This window comes from Protopterus annectens, chromosome 3.part0 (genome assembly GCF_019279795.1).
Source record: "Protopterus annectens isolate FY-2018-M chromosome 3.part0, PAN1.0, whole genome shotgun sequence".
NCBI classification, from domain to species: domain Eukaryota; kingdom Metazoa; phylum Chordata; order Ceratodontiformes; family Protopteridae; genus Protopterus; species Protopterus annectens.
In genome coordinates this window covers 224,296,184-224,321,925 of record NC_056731.1, presented here as the reverse complement: position 1 = coordinate 224,321,925, position 25,742 = coordinate 224,296,184, and the positions used below count along the sequence as shown (strand labels likewise).

The window sequence follows — 25,742 nt, the reverse complement described above, 5'->3', positions numbered from 1 at the left end:
TATGGCTACACCAGATAGTAACAGACTCCCAGCTACATTCATTAACTGGCAGCTCTAAAGAATAAGGAACCAAATGGAAAATGCACCAAACAAGCCTGTATATGAACTCCGTTTATTGCAGTAAAAATACACCAAGATTAAGCGCTTTCATCTTTCACATGAAAGACTTCATCAGAATAAAGCACACTGATTCAAGAACCATTTTTATACCGGTACATGTTACATAATAGATAAAATTGAGCCAATGGTATTGTCAAAAAAGTCACATGTAAAATGGTCACATGAGCAATATTAAATACACAGGATGTTAATATTCAAGTCAACTTAGCTTTTTACAAATAAAACGCTGTTATATATTAAATACCTTCAGCATATCTTTAAAAAAATGCAAGCCCAGTAATGGGGTCTATGTTATGTAATCGAACTTCCAGAACGGAGAAGTTTGAAAGTTGAAAATGTCGAAGCCGTGGAAATCTGAATTCTTTCCCAGGGAAAGAATTTGGTTGGCTGTTTCTGCAGCTTCGACATTTTCTCCACTGTGGTGCAAAAGTTACAGAACGGGTTAAGGTAAGTGTGCAATTGTGACAGACATTGGGGTTAGGGTGTGGGTAAGGTAAGTGTGCGATAGTGACGGACTTTAAGGTTAGGGTACGGGCAAGTATGCGATAGTGACGGACTTTAGGGTTAGGGTGCAGGTAAGGTAAGTGTGCGATACTGACAGACTTTAGGGTTAGGGTAAGGTAAGTGTGCGACAGTGACGGACTTTAGGTTTAGGGTGCGGGTAAGGTAAGTGTGCGATAGTGACGTACTTTAGGGTTAGGGTGTGGGTAAGGTAAGTGTGCGATAGTGATGGACTTTAGGGTTAGGGTGCGGGTAAGGTAAGTGTGAGATAGTGACGGACTTTAGGGTTAGGGTGTGGGTAAGGTAAGTGTGTGATAGTGATGGACCTTAGGGTTAGGGTTTGGGTTAAGGTTAGTGCATAGATAGTTGTGTATGTAAGATTTAGTGTAGGTTTATAAGGTTTTTGGTGTGCTTGTGTTGTGTGTGCATTTTTCGGAACAGCAAATTTTTTCCCTGGAAAAAAATTTGCTGTTCTGAGGTTTCGATGTTATCAAGTTTCGAACTTCCAAGCTCGAACTTACGGTGTTCGAAATTTTGGAAGTTCGATTATGTGACATAGACCCCAGTAATGCATGTAAAAATGTTAAAATACTTAAAGTTTCATAGATTTTTCTTTCAGGGCTGGAAGTATTGTCAAGGAATCATTTATACTTGGTGGAAAATTAGCTGCTAGTCTGAGTTGCCAAACCGGCTACCTTTTACTTAATAAATCCTTCCAGCCCCCCCCCCCCTTAAATATATATCCACAGTATCCAAAATACCGAATTTAAAACCTTTAAAATTAGAACAAGTGAGGGAATGCCTATATAATGCACTTGTATCTTTCTTGTTTTTAACATCATACACATGCTCATAGATTCTGCTTTTCAATGCCCTCTCCGTTTTCCCAACATAGAATCCACTGCATGTATCCCATAGAGCAAGGTGCACCACTCTGGTGGTAAAACAATTTCCTTTCTTGAATATAACCTTAGATGCCATCTTATTAGCTAGGTGGGTTTGAGGTGCTTTGAAAATATTAGTACATTGGGAGCACCTCCCACAAGGTGTTGTACCACAACCACCTTCTATCGGTAAATTCAACTTGTTTTCCATAAGATGTTTAATATTCCTGCCCACCTTGCTGACAAAATCTGGTTTATCTCCCACTGCAGTTAACCCATCATTATTTACCCTAAATATACTCTAGTTCTTTTTTAATATGTTTTTCACAGGTTCCTATTACCAGATCGAAAGACTGTAATTGCGAATACGAAAAGAGCGACACGGATTGCACAAAAGACGGAAATGGCGAACGTCCAAAACAGCGAAAATTTAAATGTCAAAGTGTAATGGCTGGCCTGTCTGCGGTATAGCTCCATAAGGTAAGTGTGCAATAGATAGGACTTTAGGGTTAGGATGTGGCTTAAAGTAAGTGAATAGCTAGGTAGTGTATGTAAGATTTAGTGTAGTGTTAGAAGTAGGGATTTATTTAACTGTATGTATGTGCATTATTTATTTTGTTTGGGTGTATGTCTGTAGAGGAAGTGTGCAGTAGTTAAGGACCTTAGGGTTAGGGAGGGGTTAAGGATAGTGCATAGTTAGTTGTGTATGTGGGGTTTAGTGTAGGGTTAGAAGTAGGGTTATGGTGCTTTACATTAGGTTAGAAGTAGGGTTTACTTAATGTATGTATGTGGTTTATTTATTTTGTTTGGGTAGGTAGTATGTAGCGGTTGGTGGGGTTGGCCAACTATGACAGTTCTTTATTTTATTTTTCGCTGTTTAGTGAGTTTGGGTTTTTCGCGGTTCGCGTTATAGGTGTCGACGTTTAGGTATTTACATAAAGGGTTTTTCAATGTGGTAATATAGACCCGTTTTTCACTACATATGATATAGGACTGTATTGCACTATGCATGCATGCTCATAAATCTTCATTACACCAGGATCTGTAGGGGCTATATTAGTTAATGGGTGGTTTCCTAACAGGGGCTTATATTTTTTCCCCCATCCTGTGTAAACCTCCTCAATAATTTGTTCCGCCATCTGTTTGGGGTATCCCCTTTCTAAAAACAGATCTCTTAATGTGAAAAATTCCTGCCTCACATCACTCAATTCTGAAGTCATGCATGCAATTCTTATAGCCTGTCCTTTGACTAAGCTCTTTTTCTGTGAAAGTGGATGGTTGCTCGTATAATGAAGGTAAGAATTACAAAAAGTACTCTTACGAAATATGTTAGATTTGCAACCTGTAGGGAAATTGCAGTGTCCAAGTAATGTATACCTCTAGTTTTGTAATTATAAGTAAATTCCAAAAATGAGGTATTTTTCTCCAGGTGGTTAATAAAGCCAGGGATATCTTCCACTTTTCCCTTCCACAAAATAAAGATGTCATCCAAAATCCTGCAATATAACTGGAAGTTGTTCCAAAATTCTTTGTGGAATACATATTTTAATTCCCAGCCTAATAGTACTATATTTGCATATGTAGGGCGCAGGCAGCCCCCATGGCAACTCCTCTTGTTTGTTGGAAATATTGGCCCTCAAAGAATAAAAAATTATTCTCTGAGATAAGTGCCATCATTTCACACACCAGGTTTACTTTATCGTGATTCAAGGTGGAAGATGTAAAGAGTGTCTCTTCAAATAATTTTAGTCCTTCTTGCTTAGGCATACAGGAAAAAAGATCTTTCACATCAGTGATTAAAAATATCAAATCAGCTGCCGATGGATTTTGTTTAAGCTGTCCTAGAAAATCCCAGGAATCCTTAACTAGATGTACTGCTCCCTCCACGACATTTTGGGTTTATTTATGTACTGCATAGGCATTTACGTTTTTTATATAAACATAATGGTTTCTGTGGATTTAAGCAAGCGGTTTTTAACAATTGTTATAGAGTGTTTTGAGGCCAACCCTAATTTAGAAATTAACTAATTGAATAATTTAGTTGCTATTTAATATGGATGTATACGGCAATTAGTGTTTTGGTTTTGTCTGAGGAAGGAAGGATACGAAGCCTTCCGAAAGTGCTTGTCTTAAAATAAAAGTTCTTACGCTATTTTCATCATCTCTTGTTGCCCTATTTTGTTTTCAAATTCAAAGTGGATTATCGCTGTGGATCGTTTTATTTTTGGAACAGCTTACTTTGGTGGTGTGATTTCTTTGCGTTTTTGTTTTTTACCAGTTCGTGAGGTTTTTTTGTGCTATCCCTCCACGACATGCTAAGTCATTTTATCTACAAACAGTGCCAGATTATGTGTTTTGGAGCCACTGGCAGCAACAATGGGTCTAAAAGGTGGTTCAGTGATGCTTTTGTGTATTTTTGGGATGCCGAATATGACTGGCACCTTAAGATAGGAATTAGTAAGAAAATTATGGAGGTCATTACGTTTGTCCAAGACATATTCTTCTAAATAACTATCAATACGTTGATATGCAATATTTATTTGGTTCTTAGAAACCTGTGCATCATTCTCTTCATTAAATAAAATATTCTGCATAATGTTGGAATAATTCTCTGAATTGAATATCACTACATCACCTCCCTTGTCAGGGGTCATGATATGCGGTCCCTTGTCCCCCCTCAGTTGATTCATGAGAATTCTTTCATCAGATCTTAAGTTGGCATAAAACTTCCTATTCTGAGCCCATAATTCATACTTGTCTTCTTTCACTGCTTTCTCAAAAACATTAACGAGGGGGGTGGAGTGGTGGATTGAACACTCTACTTTTGTTCAGAATATTATTGTGTGCACTTGCCTCATTTGTAGGCCCCACTTGATGCTGGGAAAAAAGGAGATGGAAATTGAGTTTCCTAGTGTACATCTGAACATCTAACAGTCAGCAACATCCAGTATTTTGGAGGGAACAAATCTAAATCCTTTAGAAAAAAATCTTTAGTGCTAGCCCTGTCTGTGTTGGGAGGGTGGCATAATAGTTAAGGTGTTTGCCTTGCAAACACAAGGTACAGGGTTTGAGTCTCACAAGGGACAATTAGCTAAGCTTAAAATGACTCGCAAAGGCAGTTAGCTTAGTACCAACCTATGTGTAATTAAAATCTTAAAGCCTTGAAAAATATGCACAATACGTTCAGTTCCCACAATTAATATCTGTTCCTCCCCCTCCCCCGGTTGGGAAGTCTCTTTTGAATTTGCACTACATGAATGCATGGGCAGGATTCACGAAGCCTCCGTGTAAGAGTTACAAGGCTTACACGGAGGCGGCAGTTAAACGGTGTGATGTCAGCATGTCATGCATATGCATGAGGGCATGCTGAATCACACCTAAGGCTTACACAGTCCGTGGAAGACAGTAGGGGGCGTGTCCATAGGCCAAACCCTGCAAACGGACACGCCCCCAGAAGAGTAAAAGTCCCGAAAGTAAACCCCCATGACAGAGTCCATGGAAATGTGAATAAACACAACACAACACATGCCCCCACAGACTATGAACATAAAATATATAAATGAACATGTTATATATTTTTTTAAATTGTAAAGATGTTTGCCCGTGAGTGCGCTCGTTTGCGCGGGCGTGCCCGTAGCTTAGCCACAGTTAGCAGTCAGTGGAAAAGCATATAAGAACTAAATATGCAAAGTAAGCCAAAAAGCAATAGCGTAACAGTAGAGATGTCGGCTGAAGAGCAGGCAGTCATGGTTCGAGCCCCCACAACATCAATTTTTATTTTTAGTGAAATAAGCACGAAACAAGTCCCTGACATATATGTACACATATAAAATTATATTTTATGTAAAATGTAATGAAATGGGCCATTTATTTTGAAGAAATGTGAGATAACAAAATAATAAAAAATGCCAGATGTGCCTATAGCTGAGCTACAGTTTAACAAGTTGAGTGCATCTGCCCATAGGTGAGCAGTGGTTTAACAGGTGTAAAATGAGTGCCCGAAGGTGAGCAGTGGTTTAACAGGTGCAAAATGAGTGCCTGTAGGTGAGCAGTGGTTCAACAGGTGCAAAATGAGTGCCCGTAGGTGAGCAGTGGTTTAACACACTGAAACTGTGTGCCCCTAGCTGAGCTGAGCGTAATATGCATGCTGACAGCCAAATGAAGCGTAAACCAGCGTAACTCGTTTGCGCGGAGCTGCGCACCGCGCCAACAAGCAAACCGACGGGCAACGTTGAGCAAGCTGTAACAAAACTGCCTTTACACAGACACACCTCCTAGCCTGTGTAGACAGTCATAAAATATAAAAAGCAGTGGCCAAGTTCAAACCCAGGATACCATGCACCATAGTCAAGGTACTGAACCACTAAGCCATGACAGCTGTACTTAGAAATGCAGTAATAGCAAATATATAGGAATGAACAGAAAAAGGAGCATGACAAAGCAGGTTTTGTGAAGCTGATACAATTCCAAAATGGCCAATCACAGATAAGTGTGGGAAAAACGGCATATATAAGCCCCATAGGTGGGAATACACAGCATAACCGATTGTAGAACCAACTTGCAGCCAGAATGTCAGGTGTAGGTGAGGGTAGTTGCTTTCGAGCACAGAGGTGGGGCGTTGAGGAGTCCAAATATATGGTTTGGCTCCTTGTCCACAATCATGAGGCCCAACTCATGCAGGGCCAGGTCCTGTGGGGAGCATATAGGGCTGAGGCGTGGGACCGGTTGGCTCATGATCTTACCAGTGCCACAGGGATACCAAGGACTGGTGAGCAGGTCCGTCACCACCATGCGGACCTGAAGAGATGGAAGCAGGACCAACTGAACTGTTGGATCCAGGAGGCCCGGCAAATGCCCAACGCCCCACTACTGAGTAAGTTACATCTAATTATTTATGTAAGAAATGAACCTAGCTGATATTATGGAGATGTGTATTCCAATATTACTTTATTTATATTACAGCTGCAGGTGTCCGTTCTGCGAACCGTAGAGCCTATGGCGATAGGCTGGTGCAGTTGCGCCACCAGGCAGGTCAGTAATCCTCTCCCTGTAACTGTAAATAAATATAAAAGTATGACAGTTAGCAAAAGAGCGCAGTGTAGTCACTAAGTAATAAAATGTGCAAGCAACAGTGTAAGAGGGTTTGAAAGTATTGCTTGATTACAAAAGTGTGATGCAGTCTGTAATCCAAACAGAGAAATGAAAAAGTCTGAAATAAAGTCTGAAATAATGATGCCCCACCTGTAATATAATAGTACAAAACCTGCAGCAGGCTGAAAAGTACAGCTGCAGAAGCTGAGTAAAACACATGTGTGAAATATATCCCTGTTGAAATACAGAAACATGACAGAAGTGAGACTGTTGGAAAGGATTGTAATAACTACAGGTAAAACATGTCAATAAAGCCTAGAATTAAATACCATCCTGGATTGTAAAAATAAAACAAGTGAGAGAGTGTGAGAAAGAGTTATGAATCCACCAATAAAATAGTAATAACTCCTGAATAAAGTATACTGCAGTCAGTACAGAATGAAATGAATGTGACAAGCAGAACCAAACTGCGAAATGTGTTCAAAATGTTCCTGCAGCTGGAATGTGTATCCCAAAATCTGGATATGTTGCTCTCAGTCTGCAATATGCAGATAGTATGGCTGTCTGAAATACCAAACATCCACAGTTGTCTATAACTATATAAAGCAAATGTAGCAGGATGATGTAGCTGAACAGAGCCAGATATGAATGTGTATGAATAAAAATGAAAATGTATATTGATGTAGCAGTAACATTCCTATCACCAACTTGAAGTAGTTATCACATAGGAAACTGTAGGTAGAACTGTACTGTGTATATATCTGCAGCTATTAGAAATGTACAGCATATGCATTGATATTTGAAGGTGTTAATTAAATTTTCTTCACCCTACCCTATAACCACATATAATCCATTCCACATGAAATTGGTATGTGCAATCACAATTAACACCCCTGGTCATTTGTCCTGTTGGGTCATACATATTTACATGTACGTTGATGCATCTGCCCTGTTCATACATCCAAACCTGATGGCCTGTTGCCATCAATCAACCCTGCATGTTGTTGGACTGTGTATTGCTGTTCAAATTATGCATGTGTTATGTTTGCTGTTCAATGGTTTGAATATCTGGGTGTTTGGTTAATGGGAATACTAATGCATGCTGTTACAACTAATTGTGAATGGTATTGTATGTTGCTAACCCAAACTGTCATGACATAATGTAAAACATAGGACGACAGAGAAGGTGGGTTCCAGCGGACCCACCTCTCCCACCTCAGCTGGTGAGTGCACCTGGCAGTAGTGCCCAGTCCGGACCCTCCTCCGGTGGCCCTGTGACACTTGCGGGTGGAAGCGCTGCAGGGGATGGGGCTCTTCACCCCTCTGAAAGTGTGGCCAGAGGAGAACAATCACTCACCCTCCGTAGCGTCCGGACTGTGGTGCATAGGGAGATCCAGGAAGCTGTTCTTGGGCCCCTATGCCAGCTTGAGGCACAGGTGGCACAACTAACGGGCATGCCTGCTGCCCGGCCTACACAGCCCCCAGCACAGCCCCATCCTGGGCAGTGAAGGCACAGTGGCAACTGCCCATGGGTGGGGATATCAGTTCCACTGTTGCCATCTGTGGGCTCATGGGCTCTAGATATCCAAACATCCATCCCCGTCAATTGTGTAACCCCCCCCACATGTGTCATACACCGCCCCTGTATGCGTCTTGTTTGTCTTGTCTGTTGACCTACCCAACCTACCTCCCCAGCTATACCAACTTCTTTTACCTGGCATACCACTCTCACCTTAAAAAAAAAAAAAAGGGCAGTCTGTACCCACAAAAAAATTACGCCCCATACATAGCTGCCCATTTCGCACATATGTCTGCTGGACATGGAAACTGCCAATTACAATTGGCTGTACAACAAGTATTATTGTTGTCCTCACACCTCTCTCTGGGGTGGAAGGTTTCAAATGTCACACCAAATTACAAACATATGCACAGCTGTTGCTGATGAAGAAATGGGCAGTTATGGGCCTTACCTACATCCCTCCTGCAAAACCCGAGCTTGTTTCCCTACTGTCTTACCCTCTTTGTGACCCCTTTTTCACCACTTCCCTGTCTCCCCATTTTCATTTCTTTCAAAGAAAATAGTGCGGGTGTGCGCAAGAGTAAACACTTTTAAGCAGTTGTAAGCAGGTGTGCGTGGAGCTGAACGCCAGTGCGCATGCGGGAGCTCCGTGCAAACCAGCACTAATCCGGTTACAACTGCTTAAAAGTGCCTTAGTCACTCTGAATGACAAGTCCTGTAGTCTGCTCAAAAGCAAAATAAAATCCTACTGTCAGTCCCGAACCCAGGACCTTGGAAACAGTAGTCTGCATGACTTACCACTAAGCCATGACTGTTATATAATAACATTGTGCTACAATAAATATATCATGTAATAGTAGGAATGAATGTAAAGGGAATATAGGATGTGTAGTACACAAAGCATGTCATGTATATTTACTGTCAAATCTAGTGGATTTCTATAATAGTAGTGTGTGAACAGAAACAGCCATGCTAGTTGGTAGCTAGTAGGTAATAATGTCACTGTAGCACCTTGCAAGCCACACACGTACTCACAGCAGGATAATCAATGCCCATACCGCGCAACCTCTTACAGGAACACATCTGGACCAAGTAATAAAATATGTGGAGCAAAGGGCCAAAAACAGGGACACATTCCAAATAATGCTACAACAAACTTAGACAGTTCAGAGAGTAACAGGTTCTGCATTTTGTTGGATGTTTGGAAGGATATGAAGTCTGAAACTTAAATGTTTGTCACTATAGTCTGACTTGAGCCCAGAGTGATTTGCCAGAAAGAGCTGTTCATGAGATATTGACCAAAATATGAGGCAGAAATGTGGACAACCTGCAAATATCTGTACACTTGAGAGGTCTGACACTGCCATATTTGAATAGTTAAGAGCCTAGACATAGCAACAGTGACTGAGTTACAGGGATGCCCCACAGACTCCCTGTGAAATGTACAAACAGTAGGCAGAAAGGTGTTACAACACATGCAATGGTAACTATGAAGTACTGAAAGTATGCACCACTTGCACTGCAGAAATAGTGTAGTAATACATATGCTCATGCTATCCCACAGTCACAACTGCAGAATACCAGACAATTTAATGGGTGTACCCCACTGATATGTACCATTCCATGAGGCAGATAAAAGATGCACCTGAGAGTCTCTGGGGCCTGCTCAGCAGCATACTCAAATACCCTAATAGATGTCAAGGCCCACACCATGGCCAGACCACACTGCATGCAGTAACACCCTAGCAGATATAGCAAGCATTCCAAGGTGTGAATGTACATGGAAAATAGGAAAGCCACAGCAACACACTACAGTCAAGACACCTAGCAGGCATACAAGTAGTGAATGTAAAGGGCAAATATTGAAGCCATAGCAACAAAGTGCAAGAGCCACTGCTATACACCAGTTACACCACATGTCCCACAGGAAAGCACACACACCCACATTAACAGTAGTAGTAGTCTTAGGTGTCAGTGTACATACACACTTAGTACAGGAAACAGGAGAAATGAATGGAGAAATGTTAATCTACAACACAGCCGGAAATATGAGAGAGATACTAACCTTTACACTCACAGAACAGTGTCCACAGCATACCAGCATGGTCCCTGCCCTTAAAATCTGAAAGGGCTACACCTATCTCACATACCTTTTTATAGCACTGTCCTGAAATCACAGTGAGAACTGCAATCAGTACACAACTGGCTGCATGCAATTAGCAAATGCTGGCTAACAATTGGTGCAGAGGCCATCACATGGACATATGCAGATACCTACAAAAGCATGCTGTACTCCCAGTCCACACATGCAATACTTTCATTGCACCCTGTGGAGGTAGGGAGAGACAGAGAGAGAGAGAGAGACAGAGAAAAAAAAATTAAACATACACAAACAAAACCGGTCAGCAACAACCACTTGAAAGCTGACAACTGGCAAGTGGAGCAGCAGGACATGAAACCAGATGGCAACACAAGCAGCTGTGACAAACACAGGTAATGTAAAGTAATACTATAAAAGTCTACATACTGTGAACCCTCCATATGTGTCATTGGTCTGTATCCATATGTATATGAAGATATGCAAAGGGCAGGGGACATACAGCAACTATCAGTGAAGGCTGTACATACATATGTATGTGAGAGCATATATGTGCACATATCAATGTAGGTTGAATGTAGGTTGTAGTGCAAAGTACAAAGTAGGTTTCACAGTTATGTATGTTTAGCAGTATGTAAGTGTGTGTATACAGTTTTGTAAACAAACATGTTGATATACCTATCTATCATATGGATACGTATGTATGTCAATATATGTATGTATGTATATATATATATATATATATATATATATATATATATATATATATATATATATATATTATGCATATATGTATACATACATAGAGAGAGATGCAGGAATACATAGACAGATGTAGATAGATAGAATATGTACAAACATATATATGTAATACACGCATGCAGATACAGATATATGTAGATACATATACATAGACAGACAGATCTGACTATCTACAGGTATGACTGTATATGACGATCTCACACTCCCCCTGTCCCACCCCCTCTGTCACTCTCACCCCCTCTCTGTCACACACACCACCTCTCTCCATATCTATAGCAATATATGTACATCAATATATATATGTGTATATGTATACAGACATATATATATATGGGTCTACTTCTAATGACCTATATATATATATATATATATATATATATATATAACACACAAACCGACACGAACACCATAACACCGACACACTACACGTAAACAACACAGTACACTACAACACATATCCACTAGCCCTAACCCAAACCCTAACCCTAAGGTCCGACACTACCGCACACTCTCCCTACCTGCACCCTAACCCTAACTCACTTACACACCCTAACCCAAGCTCCGACACTACCGACACTCTCCCTACCTGCACCCTAACCCTAACTCACTTACACACCCCACCCCAAGCTCCGACACTACCGCACTCTCCCTACCTGCACCCTAACCCTAACTCACTTACACACCCTAACCCCAAGCTCCGACACTACGCACACTCACCTATCACACACCCTAACCCTACATCCCTGAGTATTGCACACTTACCTGTCCGCTCCACTCCTAAATCCCTCACTATCGCATACTTACCAGGTCAGCTTACACATTCCCTTGTCGGTCTTCCGTCTGTCGATTCATTCGTGTCGGTCAACTGCGTTCGTGTCGGTTATTTCCTGTCGGCGAATCGTTCGGTCATTAGAAGGAGACATATATATATATATATATATATATATATATATATATATATATACATATATATATATATATATATATATATATATAGAGAGAGAGAGAGAGATGTATATATATTCTGAGTGAGGCACATGTGTACAGATGTATTGCAACAGGTGCCTGGTGACAAAGGCATGGAGTGAACACCAGTGTCAAAACTGGAGTACCATACCCCATTTCAAATCACCTACACCAGTAACCACCAGATATGTGATTGGCTGCCCACCACTGCATGTGTCAGTGGTGAACAGGGTCATAAATGTGTACAATAGTCCCCCCAAATATATTTACAGTGGCACACTATTCCGGGAATACCTGCACATGGTATGTGTCAGCAGACATGGTGTGTCAGCTATGGACATGTAGGTCAGTGTACCCCTCCACACCACACAATGGCTGCCACGGTATGTACCTCACATGACAGCTACAGATATGGAGAAGGACACAGTGACATGTACAACACTGTGACAATGCACTCAAACACATTACCAATGCACAGTGATGACAACACCACAGAGTACACACATACTACCCACATAGAGGTTACCACTCCTGGATTTACATACTTAAGTCACACCCATGACAGATGTCCAACAACCATAGTAACACCTCACACCATCCACAACCTAAATGACTGCTGTGTGTCGTCCATGACACTGCAATAGAGAGCACATGGTGAGGTACAGGTTCCTACCCACAGATAAGACATACCCTGCAATAAACCACACAGCGTTAAGAAGCAAGACTCCCCATGAGTACATGTCACACATACCCCTGCTGAATGTTAGTCAGATAGGTAATATGCCATATGAGTCACCCTGTGTAACTGTTTGACAGCAGCAGGTACCATCACATCACATGTGTCACAATGGTCAGGGTAGCAGAACAGTATGCTGCTGTAGTCCCAGGGGCAACAGCATATTGTATTGTATTGTAATGTATTGTATTGCGTTGTATTGTATTGGTATGTAGAGGTGCCTCCTTCGTGGAGTGGAACCACTGCTGCTGTGCGCCAGTGTACAGGTACATATCCTGTAGTCAGGCTAGTGTTACATAGCACTTCTATATGTGTGTTTAGCTCCTCTTCGAGTTCATGTAGCATGCAACCGGGGATACCATCAGGTCCCATTCATGTTGTGTATTCTGCTTTTCTGAGGGCGGCTCTCACCTGGACATCTGTGATGACAGGGAGGTTACAGTCAACTGGGATAAGTATGTCTTATTTTGGGAGAGAAGGAGGGGGAAAACCTGCACTGAACCTGTCTGCCACAATGTTGCCAATATCTGTGAGTTCAGTGAATTATTTGTTGTTGTGTACTAACTATGAGCATATTGGAGGGTTTCTGACCAGGTTGCTAACATAACTGAAGAAATCCTTGTGGTTATCTTTAGTGTCCCTGTTGATTTCCCTCTCAAAGTTGCCCATGGATGTTTGTATGAGAGAAAATAGCTCCTTACTAGTGCTGATCAGACATGCCTTCCCTTTATGGAATTATGCTCTGTCATGCAGTAGCTTCCATCTTTTGTTATACAATCTGTCTATGGCTGGGGTCCACCAGACAGGATGCTGTCCCTTTGTGGAGAGAGTCTTGGTCTTATATGGGATTGCATGATCCATGCATTCTCAGAGATGTCTGTAGAAATAATTTGTGAAGGGGTCAGCATTGTGGGTTGTGTCTTCCACTGGCCCAGTGGGCTGAAAGGATACCATGTCACTGTTACAAAGGGTAAAGTTTGCATTTGAAATGTTATTCACTGTAGTCGTTTGTGCTGGTGGTGGAGGTGGGATATGTATATCCAGGGCAATTAGTTTGTGGTTAGCTCACAGTAGTTGATAAGGTACCCCATACAGTACCTCGATACAAACCCCCAGAGTGAGGAGGTGCTTTGGACCTGAATCAGTGTTCTGACTGCTGGGGTTTGGTAGTATGCCGTATGAAGTGTGCCAGGTACTGTTGCACAGTTGTTGGCTGAGCACTGATACCTGGCCATTTACATGTGTATCCACAAATAGAAAGACAGATGCTATATATGTGAGATATGTTGTATCACAACAGTCGAGTAGCATGTGTAGTATGTGTGCCAAATTCTGCTGACATATTTTGCTGATATCATGTTATTTCCTTTTTCAGGACCATGGCTCACCAGCGCAATCCAGCTTACTCTGCAGCTGAGGATGAGGAGATACACCAGAGCCTGGTGCAGGATTATGCAATACTCTTTTCCCGCACCAGCCAGAATCAGCAGGAGAGGGCTGCACTGTGGCAAGACCTGGTCCGTCGGGTAAATGACATAGGCACGCATAATAGGACATATGAGCAGGTACGACATCACTGCAGTGATTTAATCAGAAATGTCCATCAGCGTGCATCGGATATCCACAGGCAACAGGTTGCCACAGGTGGTGGGGTGGCTACACATCCCCCACTCACCAGACTGGAGGGACTACTCATAAGTGCTGTGGCTCCAGCCCACCAACAACAACAACAGCAGAAGACATGCATTATGATGGAGGCTGGCGCCACGCAGCAGCAAGACTACGAGCATGCAGGTAATATGCCATATGTATAGTTGACTGTTGTGTACACTGGTAGTTAATGCATGTGTGAGGTGTGTCCTTGGTTTGTAGCTGTCATCATAGTATTTAATGTGCAAGTGTGATATTCTCAATATCACCAGCTGACCTGTGAAAGGCGACTGTTGTACTACTGACCTGTATCATACTCAGTAACAATGGCACAGTTGTGCCCACTGACATTAATTTCCTCACTTCTGCAGATCCCTCCGGTGTAACAGCAATGCAGCCTATCCATGCTGGTGAGTGTGTATTAACAATACCTTTAATAGTCTTGATAGTAATAGTAATATTAGGCTCAATGAATAGTGCTCTGTGTAAGCATGCAGGTGTGTCTGTGTCTGTGTGTTGATATCCCGCATACTGAGTAGTGTGCAAGTGTGCAACTGTGTGCAACTGTGTGCAACTGTGTGCATGTGTGCACCTGTGCATGTGTGCATGTGTGCATGTGTGCAGCTGTGCATGTGTGCATGTGTGCACCTATGCACGTGTGCATGTGTGCATGTGGGCATGTGTGGATGTGTGCACCTGTGCATGTGTGCATCACTGGTAATATTGTGTAGACATTGTAAACTGTGTTTCCTGTTTCCCTCCCACAGGTTCCGGTGCTGCTCTGGTGTCATGCAGCAGGGAACCTGAATCAGGTGACATGGGTACTGATAATGATGACATCTGTGTAATGGCACAAGAAGGTATGCCAGGGTCCATCATTGGTCAGCCAATTGACAGTACACAGCTATCAAGCCCATCAATGCGCACAGTTATCCTGCCAATACACCCTTTGTCACCAATGTCCCTAGGTGATGGACAGGATACAGTGGGCATTGACCAGGGTAATGTGGCATCTGTGGCACATGCTTCCCCACACAGCAACCATGGGCATGGCCCTGAGATGGTACCACACAGACAGATGTCCAGGGGTTCTCGTGGGAGCATCCGTGGGCGTACTGCCCCTGTCAGATGTGCCCACAGAGGTCTTACAACCTCAGCTATGTTTCGGGCTGTCATGCAGGCACAGTCACGTATGGAATGGTAAACCAGACAGGGTCTGAGGGAGCTGAAAGCATGTCGCACAGCCATGACTGACAGTATGCATGACATTGCGGCTGCCATCCGTAATTTCACCGATGTCATAGACAGACGTTGTGGGGACATATTAGACCGGTTCCACAACTACATGTCCATGAGCCAGGGCGATGGTGGATGGTTGAGGCATTGACGTGGGCATATGCCAGCAACAGCAGCAGCTGGCAGTTGTCACGGATGACAACAGGGCCGCGGCTGCCCCCATAGTGCCAGCAGCAGCCCCAGCAATGCTGGGTCTGTGCTGTCATCAGACCGCCCCAGGAGACAACGTGCACGTGGCTCTGGACAGGCCTGACAGGGATCTGTGTCCAGTCAACGAAAACCTGCTTCTGATGACAGTACCCAGTCTGGACTGGTACCGGATATGGTCCGTAGCACCCCTGCAAGGCACAGGTACCGTGTCCGTGGCCACAGACACTGATCTGTATGACCTGGCAGGTACAGTCTGTGGCTGTCCACAAACACCAGTATATGGCAGCCATGAGGTGGAACTGCGTGCATCCATACACACATGCGAATTGACAACACCTAGGGCTACTGCATACACGCACACACTGCATCAACATTGCCCCACCTTGTACTGCTGTCCCTCACCAACACACATACACATACATGTCAATTGGTGGTATCGGTGGCTGACTCAGGCATACCAAGTTCACACCCTGTGCATATGATGAAACTGTGCCACCTCCTGCAATCTGTAACATCAGTGCAGGTACAGGTTAACATGTTGCTGATGCACAGGGGGACTACATAGACGTGTAGTAATAGTATCATGTTGTTAACAGTACTGTGTGCTGATATAATTGTGGGTATATCCCAGCATGCCTGATGCAGTAAGGGTATGTTTGTCTTGTACTGTTGTCTACACCCATGTTAAGTACCATAGTGTATCATCTGCACATGTTGGCATACTGGTGGTAAGGATGTCAACAGAAGGCTACATACATAGGTAGCACAGGGGATAAGGTAATGAAAGTATTGATACTCAATGATGGACATGTAAACTGCAAGTGGCATGTTGCCCACACTGGACTCTGCAATGCGGATGTTTGAGGATGTTGATATGTATGCAGTACTACACGACTGGTACAGGACACACAGGAGCACCCTAGCATTGCTAGCTCACATCTCATACCATGCTAGACAGCCCCAACACACAAAACTAACTGTCACAGGAGGGAGAGTCCCCATACGTGTCAGGGATACTGTGGTGGCAGGCCAGGTAACATACATCCTACTAAGTATGGAACCACTGAGTGAAGGCTCAGTGTCTGTTATTTGACATGTGTATTACTGCAGGTATGAGCACCTGGGTTTCCATTCAGTTATTGTACATCCTGATGGTACATGGTCTGTACACTTGTGTGTGCTGAGACTGAACCCTAGCCATCTGACCTGTGTATTTCCATGTACATGTGTATAGTGCCTGCATATTTGCACTGTTACCTACTGGAAGTGGTACAGCTTGTTTGTTGTACAATGGACTACATGCAGCCCTGCTTAGTGTAGCGTTGTTTGCATGCATGTTTGCTTGCAGTTACCCTGGAACACTAATCCCACCTTCAATGCAGAGTTACAGAGCTTCTGTGGACTCCTAGTGACATCTGCATAGCTTACTATATGTATGTCCATATCTCACTTGACAGAACGTCACTGTGTGTCCTGTTCACATGTACGTTGCCTGTGACACATTGCATATGACTTACCTGGCATTTGTCCACGTGAGCAGTCATATATGCCAGTGCTAACTAATCACAGGCACTACACCCTCACATACTCACCTTCTGTTGAACCACCTGCTTCGCTAGGGACGGCTTGCACCTGTCACCCCAGGGCTTTCGGATATTGGCAAAGGCTCTTGCTACCCCCATAGTGCCTTTTTTAGGCAAGGCTCAAAGGACAAACCCACCTCCATAGGTATCACAAGGGATAAAAAACTAAGAGTAATGCTACTCAACGCCAGAAGTCTAAACCTCAAGATGCACACACTCAAAACTCTCCTTAGCATGGAGAACATTGATATCTGTGCAGTAACAGAAACCTGGTTCAGGGCTACCGAGAGCACCGCAGCACTACCAGGTTATACCTCATACCATACTTTTCGGCCCCAAAACTTGGACCGAACCACAAAAGGAGGGGGAGTTTCGATATTCATCAAAGATACCCACACCTCCAGGTTGGTGTCAAAGCACAAAGCATCAGTGACTATCCATGTGCTTTCAGTTTATAGCCTGCTACAGACCACCCTCCCAAACCCAGAAACCCCACTCGGCCTTCCTAAGAACACTGGAAAATATGAACGTCTCTCCAAACACCATTATATTGGGTGACTTCAACTACCCAAACATAGACTGGGAGCATTACTCTAGCTCCAACACCCTAGCCCAAAGGTTCCTAGAATTTATAAACTCAAATGCTATGGAACAACTTGTTACCACTCCCACAAGAGGGGAAAACATACTGGACCTGATCATCACCAACATGGGGACTCCATGCTCCAGACCAGAAGTGTATCCCTCACTGGTAAGATCAGACCATAAACTAATCTCACTGGATATTCACATCCCGACCCCACCCCTGCCCAGAAAACCACAGTGAAAAACTTCTCTAAAGCAAATTTCACACTCCTCAAAACCGAGGTGGAATCCTTCAAAGCCCCCGGGCCTGTGGAAAATACGTCCCAGACCGCAGAATCCTTTATAAACACATTCTATGAACACCTTCAGGAATGCATGGATCATGCGATCCCAAATAAAACCAAGACCCAATCCTCCAAAGGCAGACGTTCTGTCTGGTGGTCCCCAGCCATAAAGAAACTATACAATAGAAGGAGGAAGCTACTAAATGATAGAGCAAAATCCCAAAAAGGGAAGGCATCACTGATCAGTATTAGCAAAAAACTACGGGCACTCATAAAATTGTCTAAGGCCAGCTTCGAGAGAAAATTGCACAGGACACTAAGGATAATCACAAGGCTTTCTTTAGTTATGTTAGGAACCTGGGTGGTAATTCCCAGATATGCTCAGAATTAGTCCAAAATGACAAAAAATACACCGAACCCATAGACATTGCCAACATCCTAGCTGACAGGTTCAGCGCAAACTCCCCCCCCTCCACACCAAAAGGGCAAATATCTATCCCAGCAGAGTGCTGCCCCCCTGACATCTCAGATGCTCAGGTAAGAGCCACCCTCTCCAAAGCAAAAAACACAGCATCAATGGGACTAGACAGTGTCCTGGGCTGTGTCCTACATGAACTCCAAGAAGAGCTAAACCCAAACATAAAACTACTGTTCAATCTCAGCCTTACTACAGGATATGTGCCCAAAGAGTGGCGTACAGCAACAGTGGTCCCTCTCCATAAAGGTGGTGCCTCAACAGATCCTGGAAACTATCGCCCCATAAGCCTGACTAGCTTGGTCTGCAAAGCTATGGAAAGGATCATCATGGACCTCATAAATAAAGATATTGGGGACCTACAGACACTGGATCATACCCAGTTCGGCTTTGTTAAGGGCAGATCCTGCCTCTTAAACCTGGTTGATTTCTTTGAAACAGTCACCAAGGCCATTGACGAGGGGAAGGTGGTCCACACAGCCTACCTGGACCTCGCAAAAGCCTTCGATACAATACCCCACTCGGGCATTATAGATAAGCTCACCAGCTTAAATATACACCCCTATGTCACTAGATGGGTTGCAAACTGGCTCAAGGACAGAACCCACATGGTTAGAATTGCTGGAGCCATGTCAGACTCCAAACCAGTTACAAGTGGTGTCCCACAAGGCTCAAACCTGAGTCCTCTCTTGTTCGGTATATATTTCTCGGAGGTACAGGCCAACACGGAAGGACTGTGGCTGACCAAGTTCACAGATGACTGCAAACTGGCTGCCATAATAGACTCTCCAGCCAACACAAGCATCCTCCAAAAGGGCCTCATAGAAACAGACAACTGGTGCCAGAGCCATGGCCTCAAGGTAAATACCAAAAAGTGTATAGTCATCCCCCTTTGGAAAAAACAAAGTGCCCACAAATTACCACATAGGTGGTAATCCCTTAAGTACAGAAGAAGTAATTAGGGACCTGGGGACCCAAGTTGATAGCAATCTCTCATTTGACAACCACGTGGCCAAAGTGGTTAGAAAAACATTTTATATAGCCCACCTAATCATGAAGGGATTCACATCTAGATCAGGGGAGGTCATCGTGCCTCTTTACTCATCCCTCATCAGGCCCATAATTGAGTACAATGCCCCTTTTGGGATGTACCTTATCAGACACCTGCAGCAACTGGAAAGACCCCAAAAGTACTTCACCAAGAGGATCAAAGGGCTCAAACAGATGCCATATGCTGCCCGGTTAAAGAAACTCCAGCTCTACTCAGTGGCATACCGCCTGCTCAGAGGTGATCTGTGCCTGACGTATAAAGCCATGTCCAACCCGGAATTAATGGACATGCTGCACCTCAGAAAATCCACATCCCATCGAACTACACGCTCAAGAGACTTGAACCTCAGCACTGAAATAAATAGGACATGCTGGAGGGACAGATTCATAACCCAGAGGCTCCCTTCACTCTGGAATAAAATCCCAGTCCAGGTTAGGCAGAGTCCCTCATTGACTCTCTTCAAGAGGAATCTTGATGAGTGGATGGGAGATCGTAGGTTTATCCCGGGTATCACTTCTGTGTCACTGTTAGATAGAGGCACAATATACTAACCTCAAAAAAGGGCATAGCAAAATAAATTTAAAATGGGTGGCAAAAGCCAAACACATTCTGGCTAGGCTTATAAATGCCCTAGGGCAGATAGCCTAGTATGAACCTATGAACCTATGTACCTTGTTCCCCATTGGCCCTATGTGCTGTTAATCACCATGGCAATCACAATATTATGGTAGCATGTGCAAAGGTCACTTGTCAGTCACCTCTATGGTACAGTTGTGGAATATGTGGGTCATGTGGCAATGTCACAGCTGCCACATGTTCACAGTCAACCCTCTCCCCTACACATGGACGTACAACACATGTATGAGATGCAACCACATAGCCAAACTGGGGACTAAGCACTCTGAACACAGTACTGGCATGAAATACTAAAGTGACTACAATACCAGTCTGATGTAGACCTACACTGACAGCAATCCAAACATGTGAACACACTGGGCGATTCGTGGAGCCTCAGAATAGCATCCTGCCTGAGCAACAGACACCTCTGCAGCTGGCACACAGGCATACGTTAAGCCAGAACACAGCACGTGCAACACATAGCACAGAAATCCTGTGTGCCAAACAGTCACAGCCTGTACGTCTAGACAACACACCTGCTACAGTTGTGTTAGGTACCTTTACTGTCCGGTACAGTGAGGTCCCACTCACTAGGCTGGACAAGGTGAAAGTCACAGTGATATGCCCATGGGGCACTATGGTCCACCACATAACACAAGCATACAGGTCAGTCAGAGGCATGGACACATATGACTCAGTCATTGTCTATGCCACTATGGCTGACCTGTGATGTACCTCCCTGGACTACATGATAGGGAACATGGAAGGGCTCTCTGAGCATGTGGCACAGGCTGGTATGACGTTGACCTTGGTTGGCATCATACCCTCATCAGGAATGCTGACGTATTACTGAATGCTGATGAAATACTGTAGCTACAACACCCTAGCTGAAAGGTTCCTAGCATGTAGTCACTGCATTGCTATGGAACAACTTGTTACCACTCCCACAACAGGTGAAAACATGCAGCACCTGTTCATCAACAACATGTAGGCTATATGCCCCAGACCAGATGTGTATCCCTCGCTGCTAGGATGATACCATATACATCTCACACTGTATATACACATACCACATGCAGCACCCGCACAGAAGGCCACAGTCATAATGTTATCCAGTGCAAATACCATGTATTCACATGTGGCAGGCATCAGACATGGGATCTATTGAAGGTCACAGGTACATATGTGTATTTGGCACACACATATATCATCTGTGTCCATTGCCATTACTGGTTTAATTGATGTCATGCATTATTGTGAACAACAACCCACACACATGGGCATTCTGTGTGACAAAAACACACGTGGCATGCGTGGAATTCAAAGCCATAACTAACTGTGCTATGACAGTAGTGAGAGATGCAGTAGCAGAGTGTGCTATTTGCATTACTGGGAGATTTGCCCTCTTCCGCTGTACTTGTAGGGTGCTGACATCATCAGTGTTTAGAAAGGGGAATGTGCATCCTGTAGTGTGTTCTCCTAGTTGCCAAAATGGACATTTCCCTCACACAGAATTGCATACACACTAACCCCCCTCACCCAAACACACACACTTGCCATTTTCAGGATTCAAACCTCTACCTAACTATGTTTTGACACTCAAGACGGATGCATTAGCGGAGGGTGCTATTCGCATTACTGGGAGGTTTCTCTTCTCCTGCTGTACTTATAGGGTGCTGACATCATCAGTGTTTAGAAAGGGGAATGTGCATCCTGTTGTGTGTTCTCCTAGTTGCCAAAAGGGACATTTCCTTCACACAGAATTGCATACACACCAACCCCGCTCACCCACACTGAGCATTTGCAAGATTCAAACCCCTACCTAACTATATTATGACACTTGAGGGAGACGCATTAGCAGAGCGCACTATCCGAATTACTGGTCATCTGTTCTGCACCTGCAGTATTTATGAGGTGCTGACATCATTATTTCTACACAGGTATGAACATCTAGTACTACCTGTCAGGTGGGGGATAGCATATATATGCATTTGCAGCCACCTACTTCAGGGTCAGATATGCACATCGCATCGGCAGGTTATGTTCTATACCATGCTTCGTGACCACAGGACCTGTAACACACAACACAACCAATTCAGACCACCCCTCCCACATCCAGGACACACACTTTGCTTCCCTGGGAACAGTGCCAAGATATGCAGGTGTTCACATACACCATTCCAGTTGTTAATGTCAGGTACAGGTATATTGTGTGTGGGAACTACTCAGGCCTCTACAACATTACCCTACAGCCACTACAACTTGTGAGTCCATGTGCTATGGCAGAACCACTCACCACAGCCACAAGGGGGAATACATATTGCACCTGACCATCTGCACCATGGGTACTCACTGTTCCACACCAGAGGTAGACCACCATTGTTGATATCTGACCATACCCACCTTTCCCTGGACATCCATATCCCATCCCCACCCCCAGGCAAGGTTGTCACTGCAAACAAAGTGTATATATCAAAAGCAGACTTTACACTTGTGAAGACTGGGGTGGAAGACTTCAAAGGACCCATGCTGGGGGAGTATACAGGCCACTCTGCATAATCCTTGACAACTGCATTCTATGAGCATGTGGAAGGTTTGCATTGATCATGCTATCCCAAATATACCCATGACTGCTCCACAACAGGACACCTGTCAGGTGTACACCAGTCATATATGAGCTGTCCAACAGACAGAGTGAGCTAATACATTGCAGAGCAGTAGCCCACAGAGGGGGGACATCTCTGAACAGTACTGGCACAACACTTCAATCCCTCATAATCATCATGACAAAGTGTTGACAGTGAAATTGTCCAGACGATGCAGATAAGGCTCCCCTCAGTCTGTTATTGATGCCCACTTACTGTTAGAGGTCCTCACCAACCCTCTTTCAGCACACACCAACAACATGGATGTGGCTTAGCAAATTCAACCCCTGGGATCTCCACTGTGTCCCTGCTTGACAGAGGCACAGCACACTAGCCTCACATGGTGCCTTATGTGACCTACTTTACAGTGGCACAGTAGCCTACTGTACTGGGGAGGCAGACGCCAAGCACACTCTGGCTAAGCTGTCATTCCCTAGGGCAAACAGCCTAGTGTTGACCTCTACACCCATATGTTTAATTGTCAGATGCACAATATTTGTTGCTGATAGACTGTGTGCAGGTCTTATTGCCATAGCAGTCCCTGTTTCTATGAACAACTTGTGTATCTGTGGAAGATGTTTGAATATGAGAGGGATCCACTATATCACGTATGTCTCTGTAGTCATTTAACTGTGTGCACTGGGCAGATTGCAGTAATGTGGTTGGTTCCTGGAATAACACGTACAAATACCAGATATGTGTGGCCAACTGCTAAACTGAGATTTGGCCTAAGTGTCTGAGCATGCCCAGTTCAGGCTTTCCATGGCATGTTGTCTGACATATGTCTCATTTATCAAAGTGTCCAAGCATGCCCAGTGTGAGCTTTCCATATGTTGAACTCTGCAGCCCATCACATTTGTGGATGAGTGTGAACTTCAACAATATCTCACGTTTATGGTTGTGTGTTGTGTGTCATGTTGTGTAGTTACTGTCCAACTGCTTTGTGTCTGAACACGACAGGGATTATACTGTGCCTGCAGGGTTTGCATGGGATACTTTGCATACAGTTGTCAACATCCTTTCATACTGACCTAACACTGTAGTATCGTATAGTGTACTGGTTCAGTACTTTCACTGTGGTGGACAGTATCCTGGGCTTTAGTCCTATCACTGCTTTACATTTTCATAGTGAGCACAACAGCCTGGTTAGGGGCCGGTTGTGCACATCTGACCATGTTGCATTATGTTCAGATATGAACTACTTAAACCAGGCTTGTCCAACATTGGTAGTGTATTCCACAACATAGGTGTACATTGGCAAACACTAGCGATGTGCCCTAGGCCATTTCTAATGCTAGTCGGAGAGTGTGTTTGTCCTTCAACACACACTGTAAGTGGAGTTTGCCATGACATATGTCATGGTTGGTATACTGTGCCTCCGTCTACCCGTGACATAACAGTGATACCCAGGGTAAACCTACCATCTCCCATCCACTCATCAAGATTCCTCTTGAGGAGAGTCGATGAGTGACTCTCTGGCTAACCTGTACTGGGAGTTTACTCAAGAGTGGGGGTGGCTTCTGTGTTATGGATCATTCAGTACAGCTTGTCCTATGTATGTCAGTTTTGGGGTTCAGGTCTCTCATGTGCATAGCTCACTGCCATTCAGATTGTACAAGGTGCAGCATGTTCATTGATTCCAGCTTGGACATGGCTTTATACATCAGGCACAGCTTGCCTCTGGGTGGGCAGTATGGCAGTGTGTGGAGCTGCAGTTGTTTAATCAGGCAACACATGGCATCTGTTCAAGCTCTTTGATACTCCTGGTGAGGTACTTTTGGGGACTTTACAGTTGATGGAGGTGTCTGCTGAGGTACATCCCACAGGGGCTATTGTAGTCAATTGTAACGCTGATGAAGGATGACTGCAGAGCCACAATGACCTCCCCTTATCTAGATCTGACAACCTTCATGATTAGGTGGGTATATGGTATGTTTCTGTAACCACTACAGCCACATGCTTGTCCAATGCAGAATATCTATCAACTTGTGTCCCCAGGTCTCTCATTGCATGTTAAGTACTTAATGGGTTAACACCTATGTGGTAATTGGTGGGCACTTACTGTATATCCACAGGGGTTGACTATACACTTTTCTGCAATTAGCTTGCTAACATGGCTATGGCACCAGTTGTCTGTTTCTATGTGGCCATTTGTGGGATGCTTGTGTCAGCTGGAGGGTCAGATATGGTGACCAGTTTGTAGTCCTCTGCAAACATGTTCAGACACTGTCCTTCCATGTTGGCCTGTACCTATGGGACATATATGCCAAACGAGGGAGGTCCCAGGACCAAGCCTTGTGGGATGCTAGTTATATCTGGTTTGTAGTCTGACATGGCTGCAGCATGTCTGACCATGTAAGTTCTGTCCTTGGTCTGGTTTGCAACCCCTCTACTGACATAGGGGTTTATATTTAAGCTGGTGAGCTTATCTATAATTAACACATGGGGTATTGTATGGAAGCCTTTGCAAGGTCCAGCTATGCTGTGTGGACCACATTGCCCTCATCAATGACCTTAATGACTGTTTCAAATGAGTCAAACATGTTTAAGGGGCAGGATCTGCACTTAAGAAAGCCACACTGGGTAGGGTCCGGTGTCAGTAGGTCCCCAATATCTTTATGTCTGCGGTACATGCTGATCCTTTCCGTAGCTGTGCAGACCAAGCTTGTCAGGATTCTGGGGTAGTAGTTTGCAGTATCCATTCAGGCAACATCTTTGTTGAGAAGGA

At 44.0% G+C, this 25,742-nt stretch overlaps 1 protein-coding gene across 1 annotated transcript in view; it reads right to left on the bottom strand.

The window, feature by feature from the left end:
- Window positions 1–25,742, bottom strand: part of LOC122796810 (ATP-dependent translocase ABCB1-like) — a 1,504,949-nt gene that overhangs the window by 1,383,287 nt on the left and 95,920 nt on the right. Inside the window, exon 3 of the mRNA XM_044065546.1 lies at window positions 22,675–22,695. Within this exon, the coding sequence (XP_043921481.1) occupies window positions 22,675–22,695 (21 nt within the window). The remainder of the gene's footprint in view (window positions 1–22,674; window positions 22,696–25,742) is intronic.